This window comes from Macaca nemestrina, chromosome 1 (genome assembly GCF_043159975.1).
Source record: "Macaca nemestrina isolate mMacNem1 chromosome 1, mMacNem.hap1, whole genome shotgun sequence".
Lineage (NCBI taxonomy): Eukaryota > Metazoa > Chordata > Mammalia > Primates > Cercopithecidae > Macaca > Macaca nemestrina.
The window spans coordinates 72,545,716-72,563,392 of NC_092125.1; the positions used below are offsets into that span (position 1 = coordinate 72,545,716).

A 17,677-nucleotide genomic window follows, 5' to 3' on the forward strand; every position below is an offset into this window, starting at 1 on the left:
TATGTTCAATATATCATGGTGACCATAGCATAGTTAGTAACAATATATTGGTGTTTTGTTGTTGTTTGTTTTGAAACAAGGTCTCACTGTTGCCCAGGGTGGAGTGCAGTGGCATGATTTTGGCTCACTGCAGCCTTGACTTCCTGGGCTCAGACAATCCTCCTACCTTAGTCTCCCAAGTAGCTGGGACTACGAGCATGCGCCACCATGCCCCACTAATTTATTTATTTATTTATTTATTTATTATTTATTTTTACAGACAGGGTCTTGCTATGCTGCCCAGGCTAGTGATCCTCCATCCTCAGCCTCCCAAAGTGTTGGGATTACAGGCGTGAGCCACTGCGCCCCGCAACAATGTATTGTATTCTTAAAATCACTAAAAGAGTAAATTTTAAGTGTTCTAACCACAAAGAACTTACTCCTCCTGTCTAACAAGGCTTCATTTCCTTTGAACATCTTCTCCCCATTCCTCCCATTCTCCAGCCTCTGGTAACCACCATTATACTATATGCTTCTATGATTTTAAGTGTTCTAACCACAAAGAAATATGTGAGGTAATACATATGTTAACTGGTTTGATTTAGCCACTCCATAATATACACATATTTCAAAACCCGTAGGCATCACATCCCATTTCTCACCCATGAGTAGAACGAATCATACACAACATCATAGCAATAAAGTGAACAGCTGTGTTGGGGTCAGGTCCTACAGGAACTCACCCACCACACATCCTAGTGAACTATATATAGAGAGAGAGAGATTTTTTTTTTCCTTTTTTCTCAATTTGTCACAACACATTTCCATTTTAAAAGAGAATCTCTGGATTTTCTCAGATTCATTGGGATTTGGATTTTCTCTTTCATGAACATCTATTAATGTCTTTTATTTTTTAACCTTACCAAAGTTCTTGTTTTTTAAATCATTATACATGTAATAGTTTGAAGAGTTGAATATCCTTGAGGGCTTGCTTAAAGGAAGCCAAAAGCAGACCTAGACCTACCACTTCCTCGGTCCAGAGGCTGAAACTTTCACCTCTTAAAGCCCTCGATGTGTCCCTTTGCAGCTATCATCTCTGGCCCTTTCAGTGCAGAACGTCCCATTCCTCAGTGAAGGGATATTTTCTCAAATAATTACCTTTTGTTTCCCTTGTTCACTCTTTTTAGAACTCCCATTATTGAAATATTGGACATTCTGGACAGGTCCTCTAATTCTTTCATCTCCCGTCCCCGACTTACCATTACTTTGTTTTTTGGTGAGACTTTCTCAGTTTTATCTCCTAACCTGTCTATTAAGTTGTATACTTCTGATATCACATTTTTAATTTCAGAGTTCATTTTTGTTTTCTAAATGCATCTTTTTGTAAGTACCTTATTCCTTCAAGGAGGTAAAATTAAAAAAAAAAAAATATCCTGAGGCTCACTGAATAGTATTTTGAGCAGGGGGTTCTTCTTCCTGTACAACATCTGCATCTGCCAGTCAGTCCACTGCTGTTCTTATGATGTTGATCTCTGTCATTCCTAGAAGGACACTGTGTAGAGTGATGCTTGACTGTCTGTTCGCATTTGAGAATCGGATGCTAAATGCTGGCTGGGAGCTCTCTAAGCACAGGAGGGGCTTATGGACTTCACTGGCAGGTGATCTGTTGAGCCCTGTCTTGGGGAACCCCAGATGTCATATTCTTATCTTCAGTCTGGCCTCTTGGTCCAGTCAGGCGCTTCCAATCTCCTGTCTGGGAAAGCATCACCTGGCTGCCAGGGTTCTGAGAGCGGAGTGGGAACCAGACATCTAGTGGACAAACTGTCAGTCCCTTAAGTGAAATCCTGCTTTCCCATGGGGGAGGTCTTCTTTCTGGAGCAAGAGTGGAGCCACGCACAACTAGAACTAAGATGGAAAAGAAGGACTTCTACATTCCCTAGAATACTTGATCCCATTTAAGGCACAAAGAAGGCAGAGACCTCTTCTCAACTCACCCTCTAAAGCTTACATTCGAATAAGAGTCTTCTAACAGAGACAGAGAAGGAGTACAACCCCTGTTGGTCGCAAAGCAAAAAGAGTGTTGAGAGACAATGAACCGGCAAAGACAAAAGAGAACCATCCCGTAATGCTGATTCCAGGAAGTTGAAAAAGTAACAAGAGGTATATGTGAGAAAAGAAGATAGGAGGAGTGGAATTAGAAAGAGAAGGGGAATTCTGCAGAAAGATTTCCCTGGGCACTTTACCTGCAGAACTGTAGGGATGCAGATAAGGGAAGAGTTATTCACCAAGATGGGGCAATGGCAAAAGCACAGCAGGGATGTTTCTGGAAGCCAGTACGCTGGGGACACTGCACTGGTCAAAGCTTAAGGGCTCTAAATCCAACCTAGCAATGGATAAAGGCTCCAGACTCTGTCTTACCCATCCCAGAAGCACCCTTTGCCATGTCTATGTGCTCTGACAATACAGGACTGACTCAGGCAGTGCCCATACCTGTATCTGTGGAAGGAGGGGCAGACTTCTTGGGAAGGTGACTGGTCTTCTTCTACTCTTGAAAATTTTTGAGGAACCACTCATGGAAAAGCCCATGCTAAATTCATGTATTTTTCCTAGGATATATCATGACATGCTTTTATTTTGTCAATAAGAACCTGTACCAATCAAAAGAGAATCCAGTCCCACTCACAGCCTTTCCCTGCATATTTTCTTGTCTGCTTTTTTACTCATTGCAGAGCTGACCACATCACCACCCCCACTGGTACTGTTGCTCCCACCCCCATCCTTGGGTCACCAGGAATCATGCGGTCTATAGATGGTCACCTTAGATATGCACAGGTATGTGGGGAGAAAGAGGAAAAAGAGGCAGTGCAGCTCAGTTACCTGAGCTTGGCAATGAGTCAGAAGCGCCTATCTTCCAACTCAGAGGAAGGTATTATAACCCTTGTCGGTCCCACTAAAGAAAGAACATACTAGAAAGCACATCAGAACCAACCACAGCAGATTTCAACATATCCTCAACTGCCCCTGTTTTCCGCAGTCCACATTAAAAAACAACACAAGCAAATTGCCACAACGAAACCTCCAACTTCCAGGGATTGAGAAGTCAGTTTTCTAGAAGTGGAGAAAAGTTTACTCTGATTTTTCAATGACCCAAAATATGACTATATATGGGGTGCAGAAATGTAAGTGGGATGCAGATGGCTTCATAAGGCATTATTGCAAGGAAAATGGATTACAACCCTATGAAGGGCAGCTATTAGAGAAGCAAAAGAAAATTAAACAAATCTAAAAAAGAGCCATTTAGCCCTTTCTGAAAGCTGCGGCCACCCTGCTCGATTCTACTTGATGCACATGGGCAGTTCTCATTAAGGCAAATTGCAAACGTGCAACAGAGGGGGAACTGAACACTTATAAAACAGCCAGTGGAGCCAGTCTGGAATGAAATGTTTGTGATGAAATTGCAGGCGTCTCCCAAATTGCTAAAATGTGCCAGTTGCTTTACGTTTCTGATCAATCTCCGTTTTTTGTAAAGTTGGTCAGCAGAGAGCAGAAAATGAGTTTGGATGATGGGCTCAGCTCTGTAAATGACTATGCTCCATGACCCCCCCAACCACACCCACTTCAGGAGGTAGATGTGCTGCAAAGGATGTGATGTGCTGTAGCAGTTTCCTAGGCATAGTTTCCATAAAACACCAAAGGGGCTAGGAACCCACAATGGAGGGCCCTACAAAGCTGGAGAAATAAAACATGATTGCATACAGGGAACATTTCATTCTACCTCACAAACAATTATCCCTGTATTGGCTCAATGAAGAGAAAAAGAGAATAAGAAAAGTATCGGCTAGAGTCTTCATTAAGGTTTCACATGACATTGGCTGTTGACTTGTCTTGTTATAGGACTGGAATATCAGCCTTGATACCTCCAAGGTGCCGAATTGGCTGATGCTTGCTACTCAATTAGATGGAGTGTCTTATTGAACTATTCTGCTGAGGACTATGGCAAACTTCAAAATGTCTTGGTTAAGAAAAGCATTTGTTTATCTATAATAAATTGGACTTGTCAACTAATGCTGCATAGTAAAAAGAAGGCCAAGTCATTCTGGCCCACTGCTATCAACACCGATTTTCCAAATGCCAGTACAGGTAAGAGAAGGTTAAAGCCAGCACAGGGCACAGCACGTTACCTTTACAGGGAAGATTTCCTGTCCAAATCCATCCAAACGTTCCACTTCATTGATGTACATCAGTTCAGCTTCTGCTGGCAGGATTCCACTAAAATCAAAATAGCATCGAAGGAAGAAATGGTTAAGGGCAATCAGTGGAAGATCCCACTCTCCTGATGGCAAATTCCAGAGCTGTGGTTTAGCTCTAGTTTCTGGGAAGAGCAATCATTACCCAACTGTGAGGGTAGGGTGCATTACTAAGTAATTCATTAACATCTTTCCCAGTAGCCTTTTACTCAACAGGGAATAATAAGAGGAAGGTAAAGTATTTAATTAAGAGCCACAGCCCTATAAACATGAAATAATTATTCCAGACATCCCTTCGAATATGTTGCCTACTTTAAAAAGAAGTTATTTTTCTCTCATCTGGGAGAAATCTTCATTATGGGAAAAAAAAAAAAAAAGGAAAAAGTTTATAATGAGGATAATATTTTGGGAGTCAAATGGCCATGGCTCATGCCTATAATCCCAGCATTTGGGGAGGCTGAGGCAGGTGGATCACTTGAGGTCAGGCATTCGAGATCAGCCTGGACCACATGGTGAAACCCCGTTTCCACTAAAAATATAAAAATTAGCTGGGTGTGGTGGTGCATGAGCCTGTAATCCCAGCTACTCGAGAGTCTGAGGCATGAGAATTGCTTGAACCCTGGAGGTGGAGGTTGCAGTGGCCCGAGATCACAGCACTGCACTCCAGTCTGGGTGACATAGTGAGAATGTCAAAAAAAAAAAAAAAAAAAAAAAACAAAAGCCATGATGAGAGAACTTAGGATCACTCCATAGGCCTTGATACCAAACTCTTGGTGCTTCCTTGAATTAAAGTTTCTCTCTTTTTCTTTCCTTCACCTGCCTACCACTCAACACAGCACTTTAGGTCTTCACTCTCTCAGCACAGGCTTCCTAGATTCTCTGAGGAAGGAAGGAAGGGAGGGAGGGAGGGACGGAGGGAGGGAAGGAAGGAACCGAGCAGTTTTCAAGTCGACATTCACCTTTTCAGAACGGAAGTACAGAGCTGAGTCACGTGGTGGAAGAAATACAAGTGTGTTGGCTCAAGCCCAGAGTTGCTGATAGGGAGATGGATGCCTCCTGCCCCACAGGCAGTAAACATCTGTTGTGCAGGCAGCCCCTTACCCTCTGCCTGCCTTACCTGTGGGCTTTGTGTTCTTGGGCTACCTTCTGGGTCAGCTCCTCCAGAACAGCCTCTTCCAGGGCCAAATCCTATAAAAATAGAAAGTGCTTAAGGTCACACGAGGGTTTGGGCATTTGCTATTTTGATTGTAAACCTTAAAAGCTCCCTTCCTCAGATGTTCCTGATTAGTCACATTTCCTCAATATCTCCTTTACTGCTGTAGAATTAAAGGTTGTAATTTTTAGATGTGAGTTATGATTTCTACTGTTATAACATGGCTCTCCATTATAACAGGTTATTTCCAGGTATATTTTCGGTTGCCCCCTAAGTTCTGTGGTCCCGGGGATGAGCTCTTTTCATTTATTCTTCTCTATCCACCTGCTTCTCAGATGTACATTTATAAAAAATGCTTTGCATGTGCTTACATATTTCTAATGCTTGGGGTATAGGCCAATGAGTTCCCAAGCCATCATCCCTTCAAAAGTTGAGCCTAGAAAGGGACTGTGCCAGTCCTTTCTGTATACCAGGAAATGCATTCAAAACCGCTGAAGGCAGAGTAGGCTCATTCTGATGTTACTTGATGGTCATGGGGGCAGAGGAAGCCATGATGGCTAAAACATCTCCAGAGAGCTCTGTAAGGCAACAGGTGTGTAGCTCACTAGTCAGCTGAACCCCAGGTCCCTGAAACCCGCGATGTGCTGACTACTGTGGGCTCAGAAGAACCGATTACACACATCTTTTCCCAACTCCCCTTCTGAAACACCACGGTGGGAGGATTGACATCATGGAAATGGGCTTGCTAAACACTGGCCAGGGAAGCACTGCTTAGGATGGTGAGATGGAATCAAGAGGAATAATCCAAAATGAGCAGACCAAAGCAATTCATTCTTGAGAAGTCGATAGGGGTAGAGATTCTAGAGTTTGTCTCATGCCTGTGGTGGTCTGGGGCTCAAGTCTCAGGCCAGCTGCTTCTAGCTTTCCTGGGCAGCAGATCCCACATATTCCAGGCTAGTAAGCACCAACAGGGGCACAGATGGGCACTGTTTTCCTGTGAGCTTCAGAGGGGATGTCAGAAGGAAGTCTGAGCTACACCCTGATGTGGGTACCATCCTACTAGGAAGGGAGGTAGGGACTGATATTTTGGCAGAAATCATAACAAATGCCCCATTCCCTTGATTCTAAAATACGATTTATATAAAGATTTCATCTCCAATTTAACTTTTCATGGATGACAACACTACCCCTAAAAATGTACACCTCAAAACTGTGAAAAACATCCCATCTCAAATCGTTAAAATGTGAAAAATCAATATATTTTAAAACTGGAAAGCAAGGGCATAATTATATGCTAAAAATTCCATAGCTCTGCATGTCCTGCTAATTCTAGAGTTCATGAGAAACTTTAGAGCAGACAGGGAATTATGGCAGCTCTTACTTTTCACATAACTGATTAATTTGTGGTTTCCCATTTAGCCATCCATTGAAATGACTCAAGTTCATGATAAGAAATAAGCTCAACATTTTTAGTTTCATCTTGTGGAGTAACAAGGATACCACAAGACTTACAAAGTTAGCTATGTGTGTGCATCTAGGTATTGAGTAAAACCCCATTAATTTTGAAAAGCTAATGAAGGGCATGTGGCAAGAGAATAAAGTGAAGATCAAAAAGTGTTCCATTAAATCTCTATTTCCTACTTTTAAAAAAGAAGAAGCCCAGAGGTACCCCTTCTGCTATTGTTCTCAACTTAACCGCCTCCATCTGCACCTGGGGCCTCCCTGAGGTATGTGCCCCACCAGGGAGAGTGTGAGTGTGGCCCTGTGGGAATGAAAAATGGCAGAGCGCATGCCTGTACACAGCCACACACCTGTGGAGCGCTCTGTGTACTTGACTTTGTTCTTTTCTCTGCTGAAGAAATGCCATTTAACAAATTTGGTTACATTGTAAGATCAAACACAGCCATTCATCCTATCTTCCCTCCCCCACCAAAGGAATGCATTCTCTTTGAAAGTTCCAGTGGAACCAAGCAGAAAGTTTACACCCTTCTAAGACTACCCCTGGCCTACTCAGCAAGGTCAACAGCAGGGCCTGGCATGCAGACCATTCTTCAGTGTGATTCAGCTTCCCCTTCCAGACCTCCTTGCCCAAGAGGTCAAGTCCCAGGCCAACGCCTCTTCTAACACACACTGCTTTTACATTTCCATTCGGAAAGGATGGGCCTTTACATGCTCATCCCCCCTGGGAGAACCATCCCGTCACATCATGCGGTGTGAAATGCCACATCATCCTTAGGTCATGTCTCAGCTACCACTTCCCTTAATAGGGCACTCCTCTCTCCCCAGCTGGACATAAGCATTTTCGCCTTTTGACCTACCTCTTCCCCTTATGCATGTCTCCTCTCCTGTTCTGCCCACTGCATTTCTTACACGGTTATGTGTATACTCGTCTTATCCTTGATCCTTGTCTCCCACCCTCTCTGAGAGTATAGGCTCCTCAAGGGCAGCAATTCTTCTTCATATCACTTAAGGGGCCTATCATAGGGCTTCTGTGCAATGACAGCTTATAAGGGCTAAATATATAGTAAGTGATAAATACATGCTTCTTGAACTGAACTCACTATGCAACATGTAAATTTCATGTTGTCAAACAAAAGTTTAATTACACAGAGCTGATTAACAATCACTGTACCTTCTGCCTGTGCTCTGCTTACATAACAAAAAAAAAAAAAAAAAAAGCATAGAGTGATGTTACCTGGAAAGCACACCCTTCAACGGCCTTATATTTGCAAGACATAGAGACAGAATAATAGTGCTAATAACAATAATAATATGACAACTAAACAAACAGTTGTTGAGAATTTACCATGTGGCAACTTATATTATATATTTCATAGTAGGTATTTCACAAGTATTATGTCCTTTAATGCTCACAATGAAATTAGGTTATTCTCATTTTTAGATGAGAAAACTGAGGCTTGGAAAGGTTAAATAACTTACCCAAAGTCATGTAGCCAATAAGGGGCACAGCTAGGATAGGGTCACAGCACTGCTCAGCAAAGGTGCCATGAAATTGCCAGCCACAGGCCACAGTGCACCCAGGATACAATGGGGCAGGGGTAGGGGCTGAAAGTGGACAGCCAATAACTAAAGTCTAGGAATATTCACAACTCAGATAAGGCCTCTGCCACATCACCTTCAGTGTTCAACAGGGCTTTTTGGGATGACGAACATGTTCCATATCTGAGCTTTCCAATACAGTAGCCTCTAGACACATGCCGCTACGGTGCACTAAAAATGTAGCCAAGGCCGTTGCAGTGACTCAGCCTGTAATCCCAGCACTTTAGGAGGCCAAGGAGCGCTTGAGGCCAGGAGTTCAAGACCAGCCTAGCCAACATGGCGAAACCCCATCTCTACTAAAAATACAAAAATTAGCCAGGCGTGGTGGCACACGCCTGTTGTCACAGGAGGGACTTAGGAGGCTGAGGCAGGAGAATTGCTTGAACCCGAGAGGCGGAGGTTGCAGTGAGCTGAGATTGCGCCACTGCACTCCAGCCTGGGTGACAGAGTGAGACTGTCTCAAAAAAAAAAAAAAAAAAAAAAAATGTAGCCAATGCAATCAAGCAACTAAATTTTTAATTTTATTTAACTTGCATTGCTTTAAATTTGAATGTAAATATCCACACATGGTTAGCGGCTACCACCCCAAAGAGAGCCATTTTATTTATTTATTTTTTATTTTTTTTTTTTTTTTATTTTTTTTTTTTTTTGAGACGGAGTCTCACGCTGTTGCCCAGGCTGGAGTGCAGTGGCGCGATCTCGGCTCACTGCAAGCTCCGCCTCCCGGGTTCCCGCCATTCTCCTGCCTCAGCCTCCTGAGTAGCTGGGACTACAGGCGCCCGCCACCGCGCCCGGCTAATTTTTTGTATTTTTAGTAGAGACGGGGTTTCACTGTGGTCTCGATCTCCTGACCTTGTGATCCGCCCGCCTCGGCCTCCCAAAGTGCTGGGATTACAGGCTTGAGCCACCGCGCCCGGCCAAGAGAGCCATTTTAGATCCAAGAATAACAATGTCAACATTTGTCTGTCCAGTGACGAGATTATGAAGTCTATGCTGTTCACGTATCTGATTTGCCTATTGTTTAGTGGAAACACAGTCTTATTCTGAAAGAGGTATAATGTACAAAATAACTCCTTTACTATTTCATAGCACTTTAACCTGTCAGAGCATTTTACCATCTACAAACTCATAAATATCATGCCAGTAATCACCTTTGAAAATTCTGAGAAGCACCCAAACCTGGTCTCTTCCTAAAGGCAATGTAATAAAGGCCTTTAATGAGAGTAAGGTGAATAAAATGTGCGAAATTATCAACCCACCCTTACTAACTACCCCATTTGACGCAAAAAAGTACACACTCTAAAATTCTAAGTTTGAGCCTCACTTTCCTCCCACCAAGCACATTGGGAAACACCCTGACTTTTGGGATGAGCTTCTGAGACATTAGAAATGTTGACTCAAGCATACTGACATTAAGCCCTATGAAGAATTTCTCTGCTAAGTAATATGTTAATCTCTTTGGAGTTTCATTTAATGAGTAGAATTAACAAGGTATGAAAACAGCAGGCACAGCAGATAATACTACTGTTTACTTGGAGGGAAATAAAATAAGAACGGAGGCTGGACACGGTGGCTCACGCCTATAATCCCAGCACTCTGGGAGGCCGAGGCGGGTGGATCACCTGAGGTTAGGAGTTCAAGACCAGCCTGGCCAACATGGTGAAACCCCATCTCTACTAAAAATACAAAATATTAGCTGGGCATGGTGCTGCACACCTGTAATCCCAGCTACTCGGGAGGCTGAGGCAGGAGGCAGAGGTTGCAGTGAGCTGAGATGGCGCCACTGCATTCCGGCCTGGGCAACAAGAGTGAAACTCCATCTCAAAAAAAAAAAAAAAGAATGGAGTTATTCATGAAAAGTTAGAGATGTGCAATATTCCCTAACCATTAAGAACAAGGTCAGCTTTGGACCAATTTAGACTGACCTCATGCACTAATATGGATAATTCTAGACTTACCTATCCTAGTCTCTCAAAACCTAAAACCTTTGTCACCAGACAGTCCAATTTCTCCCATATGCCATCACCGATAAGTTGCCAGATTTTGCCTATTTTACTTCAAAATATCCCTTGCTTTGCTTTCTTGTTTTTCTTTCACTAACACCTAAATTATATCCTTTGCCCAAAACACTAAAACGGATTCCCAGCTGGCCAGCTCAAATCCAGCAGTTCTCAAAGTGTGGGGTCTGCAGACCTCAAAGGTGCCCATGCATTCTAACTCCTCAGAAGTTTCCAGTCTCATCTGCCACAACTCCCCTCCAGTAGCTACAGTCAAACCACCCAGTGGATGCTTTCTGAACACCCAGGCCACACTGCCTCTGCTCCTTCTCTGTCTAAATCATTCCTTGCTCCCTACCTCTTTGCCTAATAGCTCACATGCCATTGGTCTTTCAGCCTTCCCTAATCCCCCAAGGGCATGTGACCTCTTCCCACATAAAATTTATCAGACACTTTATCACACTTGGCTCTTTATTCTGATTTTGCAAACTTCCTATTTAACCAACCACACTGTAGTCTCCTTGAAAACAAGCACCATTTCTTATATAATTTCATCCCCTGGGTGTTAGTCACTCAGGTCAGTGCTTGGGGTGAAAGAGTTGACCAAAAAAATAAGTAGTGAATAATCATGATTTCTGAAACCAGAGCCAGAATGTTGATTGGTTATAGCTGTTCCCTAAAATGGCTTTCAATTTTTTTTTTTTTTTTTTTCCTGAGACGGAGTCTTGCTCTGTCGCCCAGGCTGGAGTGCAGTGGCATGATCTCGGCTCACTGCAAGCTCCACCGCCTCCTAGGTTCACGCCATTCTCCTGCCTCGGCCTCCCCATTAGCTGGGACTACAGGCGCCTGCCACCACGCCCGGCTAATATTTTTTGTATTTTTAGTAGAGACAGGGTTTCACTGTGTTAGCCAGGATGGTCTTGATCTCCTGACCTCGTGATCCACCTGCCTCGGCCTCCCAAAGTGCTGGGACTACAGGCGTGAGCCACCGCGCCCGGCTCAAAATTTTTTAATCCCTCCTCATTAACACTCTTCTCTTTTACTCTGAAGCTACCAACCAACCAACCAACCAACAAAAATTCCCTAGGGGTTAAAATCTAGTCTACCTTTACTTCAACCCAGGAATGGGCATTTTAGTTTATTGATTCATTTTATTTTATTTTATTTTTTATTTTTTGCGTCGGAGTCTTGCTCTGTCGCCCGGGCTGGCATGCAGTGGTGTGATCTTGGCTCACTGCAACTTCCGCCTCCCAGGTTCAAGCAATTCTCCTGCCTCAGCCTCCTGAGTAGCTGGGACTACAGGTGCATGCCTCCACACACAGCTAATTTCTCTTTTTTTTGTATTTTTAGTAGAGACAGGGTTTCACCGTGTTAGCCAGGATGGTCTTGATCTCCTGACCTCACGATCCACCCGCCTCGGCCTCCCAAAGTGCTGGGGTTATAGGTATGACCCACCGCACCCACTCTCATTCTAAAATTTTTATGCGCACAGGCTGTGTGCCAGATGACAGTGAACAAGACAGGATTCCTGTTTAAACACCATAGAACTGACCTTCTAGCTGACAGTAATAAATACATACCTATGTACATACATAAGAATGAATAATGTCAGATACAGAAGTACACATACGAAAACTGATTTAACAGGAAGGATGGTGAGGGTGTATGAGACAGGGGGTCAAGGAAAGAAAGAGCTCTCTGGGAGGTAATATTTGAATTGAGACGTGAATGTCATAAAGATCTGCAGCGGGGCATTCCAGGCAGAGGAAACCCACATACAAAGGCTCTGGGGTGAGCAGAAGCTCAGTACGTTCAGACAAAAAAAAGAGCCAGCATGCCAGAGGGTAGAGAGTAAACGAGGGAGAGAGAGAAGCAAAGCAGGGAAGTGTCTTTTTTGTTAAAACAAAACAAAACTTTAATTCTATTGACAAATAATAATTGCATCTATTTACAGTACAATGTGATGTTGTGACCCACGTATATATTGTGGAATGGGCAAGTTAGTCTAATTAACATATCCATCATCTCTTATAATTATCATTTCTTTGTGGTGAGAACATTTAAAATCTACTCTTTTAGCAATTTTGAAATACACATTATTATCAACGATAGTCACCTTGCTGTGCAATACATCACCAGAACTTATTCCTAACTTTGTACCCTTTGATCAACATTTCCTCCTTCCACCCAACACTCAGCTTTGGGAACCACCATTCCACTCTCTACATCTATGAATTCAACCTTTTTTGATTCCACATACAAGTGAGATTGGGCAGTATTTGTCTTTCTGTGCCTGGGTTTTTCACTTAGCATAATGTACTCTACACTCATCCATCTTATGGCAAATGACAAAATTCTGTTCTAAGGCCAAATAGTATTCCATTGTGTGTATACACCACATTTTTACCCATTGATCTGCTGGTGAGAGCTTAGGTTGTTTCCATATCTTGGCTATTACAAATCATGTGGCAATGATCATGGGAGTGTAGACATCTCTTTGACATACCATTTCATTTTCTTTAGATACATACCCAGAAGTGAGACTGCTGGATTATATGGTAGTTCTATTTTTAATTTTTCAAGGAACCTCTAAACTGTTTTGCAAAATGGCTGGAAGTTATACCTCTTTTACTCCTCATGTTCAGTAACACTTGTTATCTTTTACCCTTCATGCTCAATACTCCTGATGCTCAGTAAGACTTTACTCCTCACGCTCAATAACTTTACTCCTCATGCTCAATAACACGTGTTATTGTCCATCTTTTTGATAACAGCCAATCTAACAGATGTGAGGTGGTATTTCATTGTGGTTTTAATTCGCATTTCTCTGATGATTAGTGATACTGGGCATTTTTAATATGTCTGTCGGCCTTCTGTGTATTTCCTTTGAGAAATGTCTATTCAGGTCCCTTGACCATTATTTAATAGGGCTATTTGTTTCCTTGTTGAGTAGTTTGAGTTCCTTATATAGTTTGAGCCCCTTATCTGATGTATAATTTTGCAAATATTTTCTTTCAATGTGGGGGTTGTCTCTTTATCTCTGTTGTTTCCTTTGTTGTACAGAAGCTTTTTAGTTTGATGCAATCTCATTTATCTGTTTTTACTTTTGTTGCCTATGTTTTGGGGGTCATATGCAAGAAATCGCTGCCCAGACCAATGCCATGCAGCTTTTCCCCCATGTTTTCTTCTAGTGTTTTATAATTTCAGGTCTTACATTTAAGTCTTTTTCTTTTCTTTTTTTTTTTTTGTTAGATAAAGTCTTGCTTTGTCACCAGGCTAGAGTGCAGTGGCACAATCTCAGCTCACTGCAACCTCCGCCTCCTGGGCTCCAGTGATTCTCCTGCCTCAGCCTCCTGAGTAGCTGCGACTAGAGGCGTGCGCCACCATGCCCAGCTAATTTTTGTATTTTTAGTAGAGATGGGGTTCCACCATGTTGGCCAGGATGGCATCCATCTCTCGACCTTGTGATCTGCCACCTAGGCCTCTCAAAGTGCTGGGATTATGGGCGTGAGCCACTGTACCTGGCCACATTTAAGTCTTTAATACATTTTGAATTGATTTTTGTACAAAGGGTGAGATAAGGATCCAAATTCAATCCTCTGCATGTAGATGGCCAGTTTTCCCAGCACCAGTTGCTGAAGATACTGCCCTTTCACCAGTGTGTTCTCAGCCCCTCTGTTGAAAAATCTATTGGTTATAGATGTGTGTGATTTACTTCTGGGCATTCTATCCTGTTCCATTGGTCGTTGTGTCTATTTTTTTGCTAGTCTCATATTGTTTTAATTACTATAGCTTTGAAATACAGTTTGAAATAAGGTAGTGTGGTATCTCCGGCTTACTTCTTTTGCTCAAAATTACTTGGGCTAATTGGGGTCTCTGGTGATTCCATATGAATTTTAGGATTGTTTTCTATTTCCATGAAGAATGATGTTGGAATTTTGATAGGGATTGCATTAATTTGTAGATTACTTTTGGCAGACATTTTAACAATACTGATTCTTCCAATCCATGAAGATGGGGTATCTTTCCATTTGTGTCATCTTAAATTTCTTTCATCAATGTTTTATAGTTTCCAGCATACAGAATTTTCACCATCTCAGTTAAATTTACTCCTAGGTTTTTGGTTTTTGTTTTTTTAATATCATTGTAAATGGAATTGTTTTCTGTCAACTCTCACTACTTGTATTAAACATAGTACTGGAAGTCCTAGCCAGAGCAATTAGGCAAGAGAAATAAAAAACAGCCAAATAGGAAAGGAAGAAGTAAAATTATGCTTGATGATGACATGATCTTATATGTAGAAAACCCTAAATATTCCACAAAAAAACTGATAAAACTGAGAAACAAATTTAGTATAGTTTCAGGTTACAAAATCAGCATAGAAAAATCAGTAGCATTTTTATATACTAATAAGAAACTATCTGAAAAAGAAATTAGGGAAGTGTCTTGAGGCAGGAGGTACTTTTACCTTCTCAGTGTGTTTTATAAAACTTGCCCCTACTTTATAAATACATCGACTTTTTCCCCAGGGAATATGCGTATGTAAAATCCTGAAATTTTCAAAGGAAAGAACTAAATGTCCAAAGAAGGTAGAAAATTACGAAAAATGAAATTATACTTACCATAGGAAATAGCACATACTCTCTGAGGAAATCTTGAGAATCAAACTGATTATAGTCTCCAAAATCAGCTGAGAAGAAAGAAGGTGGAAGGCTAGTATTTATTATAAGAACTTAAAGATAGAATAAAATAGGGCAAACTCATCACCACATCATTCTTCACATTTCATCCTATTTCTCACTATTATTAAATAAAAATAGTGCCAAGGTATGTTTGACGTAGTTACTTTTATCTAACAGTATGGTAAATATCAGCATGTAAGCATCACTACATGATTTTTTAGAAATAATGAAGAAATTTAAAAACAATTCATAAAGGCCACTTAAAAAAATTTAAACAAACCTATACTTACCTGTTTGTTAAATATGCATCAATTTGTATCTTAAGAATATCTGCCAAGGGGACTTTTTTAACTCAAGGTTAATCTGGAGTACTAAAGAACCCATCTGTATCTTTTCATATATATGCAGCTGGAAATTCCCACTGTAAAACACCCTTGGCAAGCAACCTCAAATATCTTTCTACCTCCTAAATAACTTCACATGTTACAAGATGCCAAGAATTGTTTTCCCTGTTTTCATGTCACCATGGTACAGTTTGAGCACATGCAAAATGAAATATATAAATGTCTTCTCATCTTGCTTCCTCTTCTAAGAACTAAACCTGCATGAAATTTTAATTTCATGTAAAATATTTAACATCAGATAGAAATGGATCCAGGTATCTTTAAGGCAACAAGAGATATAGGATGAAAGGATACACACACCATGCACCAATGCTGAGAAGTTGCTGAGAAAGTAAAAAATAAACATCAACCTACAAACTCAGCACGTAACAAATTACCAATTAGGTGCAGCATTCAAGAATAGCAAACGTCACTCGCTCTGCCTATTTCCAAGTTCAATCACTGGTTATCACATTCCACCACAACTTCTATTTCTGTTGATGTATCTTTCTAAAAACCCAATAAGCATGCTCAAAAAAAAGTTATTTGCAAAGGATTAGAGGACCTTTCATCAGACTGAACAGCTAGCTTCAAGGACCCAATGAAAAGGGAATCCAGAGGAAGTTCATCAAATTCCTCAAGGATCCTCCAGTATCCAGGATGCCCATAATAAGCCTAATGACAAAGTAGTGAGAGGAAAGAGTACATGCAATAAACAAACAAAGCTTTTTATTTATTTATCTATTTATTTATTTATGTTTTAGAGACAGGGTCTTGCTTTGTCATCCAGGCTGGGGTGCAGTGAACTGATCATAGCCCTCTGTAGCCTCAAGCTCCTGGACTCAGGTGATCCTCCCACCTCAGCCTCCTGAGTAGCTGAGACTACAGGTGCGCACCACCATGCTGGGCTAATTTTTTATTTTTACATTTTTTCGTAGAGACATAGTCTCATTTTGCTGCCTAGGGTGGTCTCAAACTCCTGGTTTCAAGTAATCCTCTCGCCTTGGCCTCCTAAAGTGCTGGGATTACAGGCATGAGCCACCATACCTGGCCCAACGAAGTGTTTTAAAAGGAGAAAGACCCAATTTGACAATGAGGGACATATTGATCTTCCCCATTATTTCAACAATGCTACCTCTGATTTCTCTATCATAACTGGCCATTGTTTCTTCCCCTCCAGTCTTTAAGCAGACCGAGGTGATACATCAGATTTTGCCTGTTTCCATCCACAGAATTACAACAGAAGCTAACGGTATAGAAATTGTACTTCTAACAGAAATCGTTAAGTTGTTAATACTTCAGAATGAAAGAGGTCAGGATGCCTCTTCAGACATTTAGATCTGAGATAATTCAATTCAGTCCAATGTCTGGGATGGGAAGTCAGTTCACACCTTCTAAAACAACAGTCCATGCAGCAAGGACCCAGCTGCTGGCTGGTTCACACTTGCAGAGAACCTGGTTTTCAAGAAAATGACTAAAAGGAAAAGTTTCTTTTCAAAAACTGTATTACCATCTTCTTGCTTTTTTTAAAAAAAAATTTTTAATTTTTACTTTTTGAGACAGAGTCTAGCTTTGTCACCTAGGTTGGAGTGTGGCGGTGTGATCTCAGCTCACTGTAACCTCCACCTCCCAGGTTCAAGCGATTCTCGTGCTCCAGCCTCCTGAGTAGCTGGGATTACAGGCGTGTGTCACCATGCTTGGCTAATTTTTGTATTTTTATTAGAGACAAGGTTTTACCATGTTGGCCAGGCTGGTCTCGAACTCCTGACCTCCAGTGATTCGCCCACCTCAACCTCCCAAAGTGCTGGGATTACAGGCGTGAGCCACCACACCAGCCTATCTTGCTTTCAATATGGCCGAAGGTGGTTAAGCCACCACTCAATAAACCATAATGTATAAAATATACATATAAAGTTCCACACATAACAATTTAGAGAAGGCAAAAGAGAGCTATGTAATATAAACCTATATAGGATGGGTTGGAAGATAAACTCAGTCCAATACACATTTGTTGTTTCATGTTACAATCATGGATTTTAAATTTATCTTTTTAATGGCATTAGAATACATTATACCATAATGTTTAAAGCTATCACACTCCAAGAAGTTGTGATAGTAACACCTTTGCAGCATCAAGCCACAGAATATGACCACATTGTGCCTTGGAATAATTCTG

The 17,677-nt window shown here is 41.5% G+C and overlaps 1 protein-coding gene across 1 annotated transcript in view; it reads right to left on the minus strand.

Annotated features, from left to right (window-relative positions):
- LOC105493528 (protein tyrosine phosphatase non-receptor type 14) overlaps positions 1-17,677 on the minus strand; it is a 204,198-nt gene that overhangs the window by 48,831 nt on the left and 137,690 nt on the right. The window contains exons 5-7 of the mRNA XM_011761226.3: positions 15,059-15,126; positions 5,344-5,414; positions 4,161-4,248 (exon numbers count right to left, since the gene is read on the minus strand). Of these exons, the coding sequence (XP_011759528.2) occupies positions 4,161-4,248; positions 5,344-5,414; positions 15,059-15,126 (227 nt within the window). The remainder of the gene's footprint in view (positions 1-4,160; positions 4,249-5,343; positions 5,415-15,058; positions 15,127-17,677) is intronic.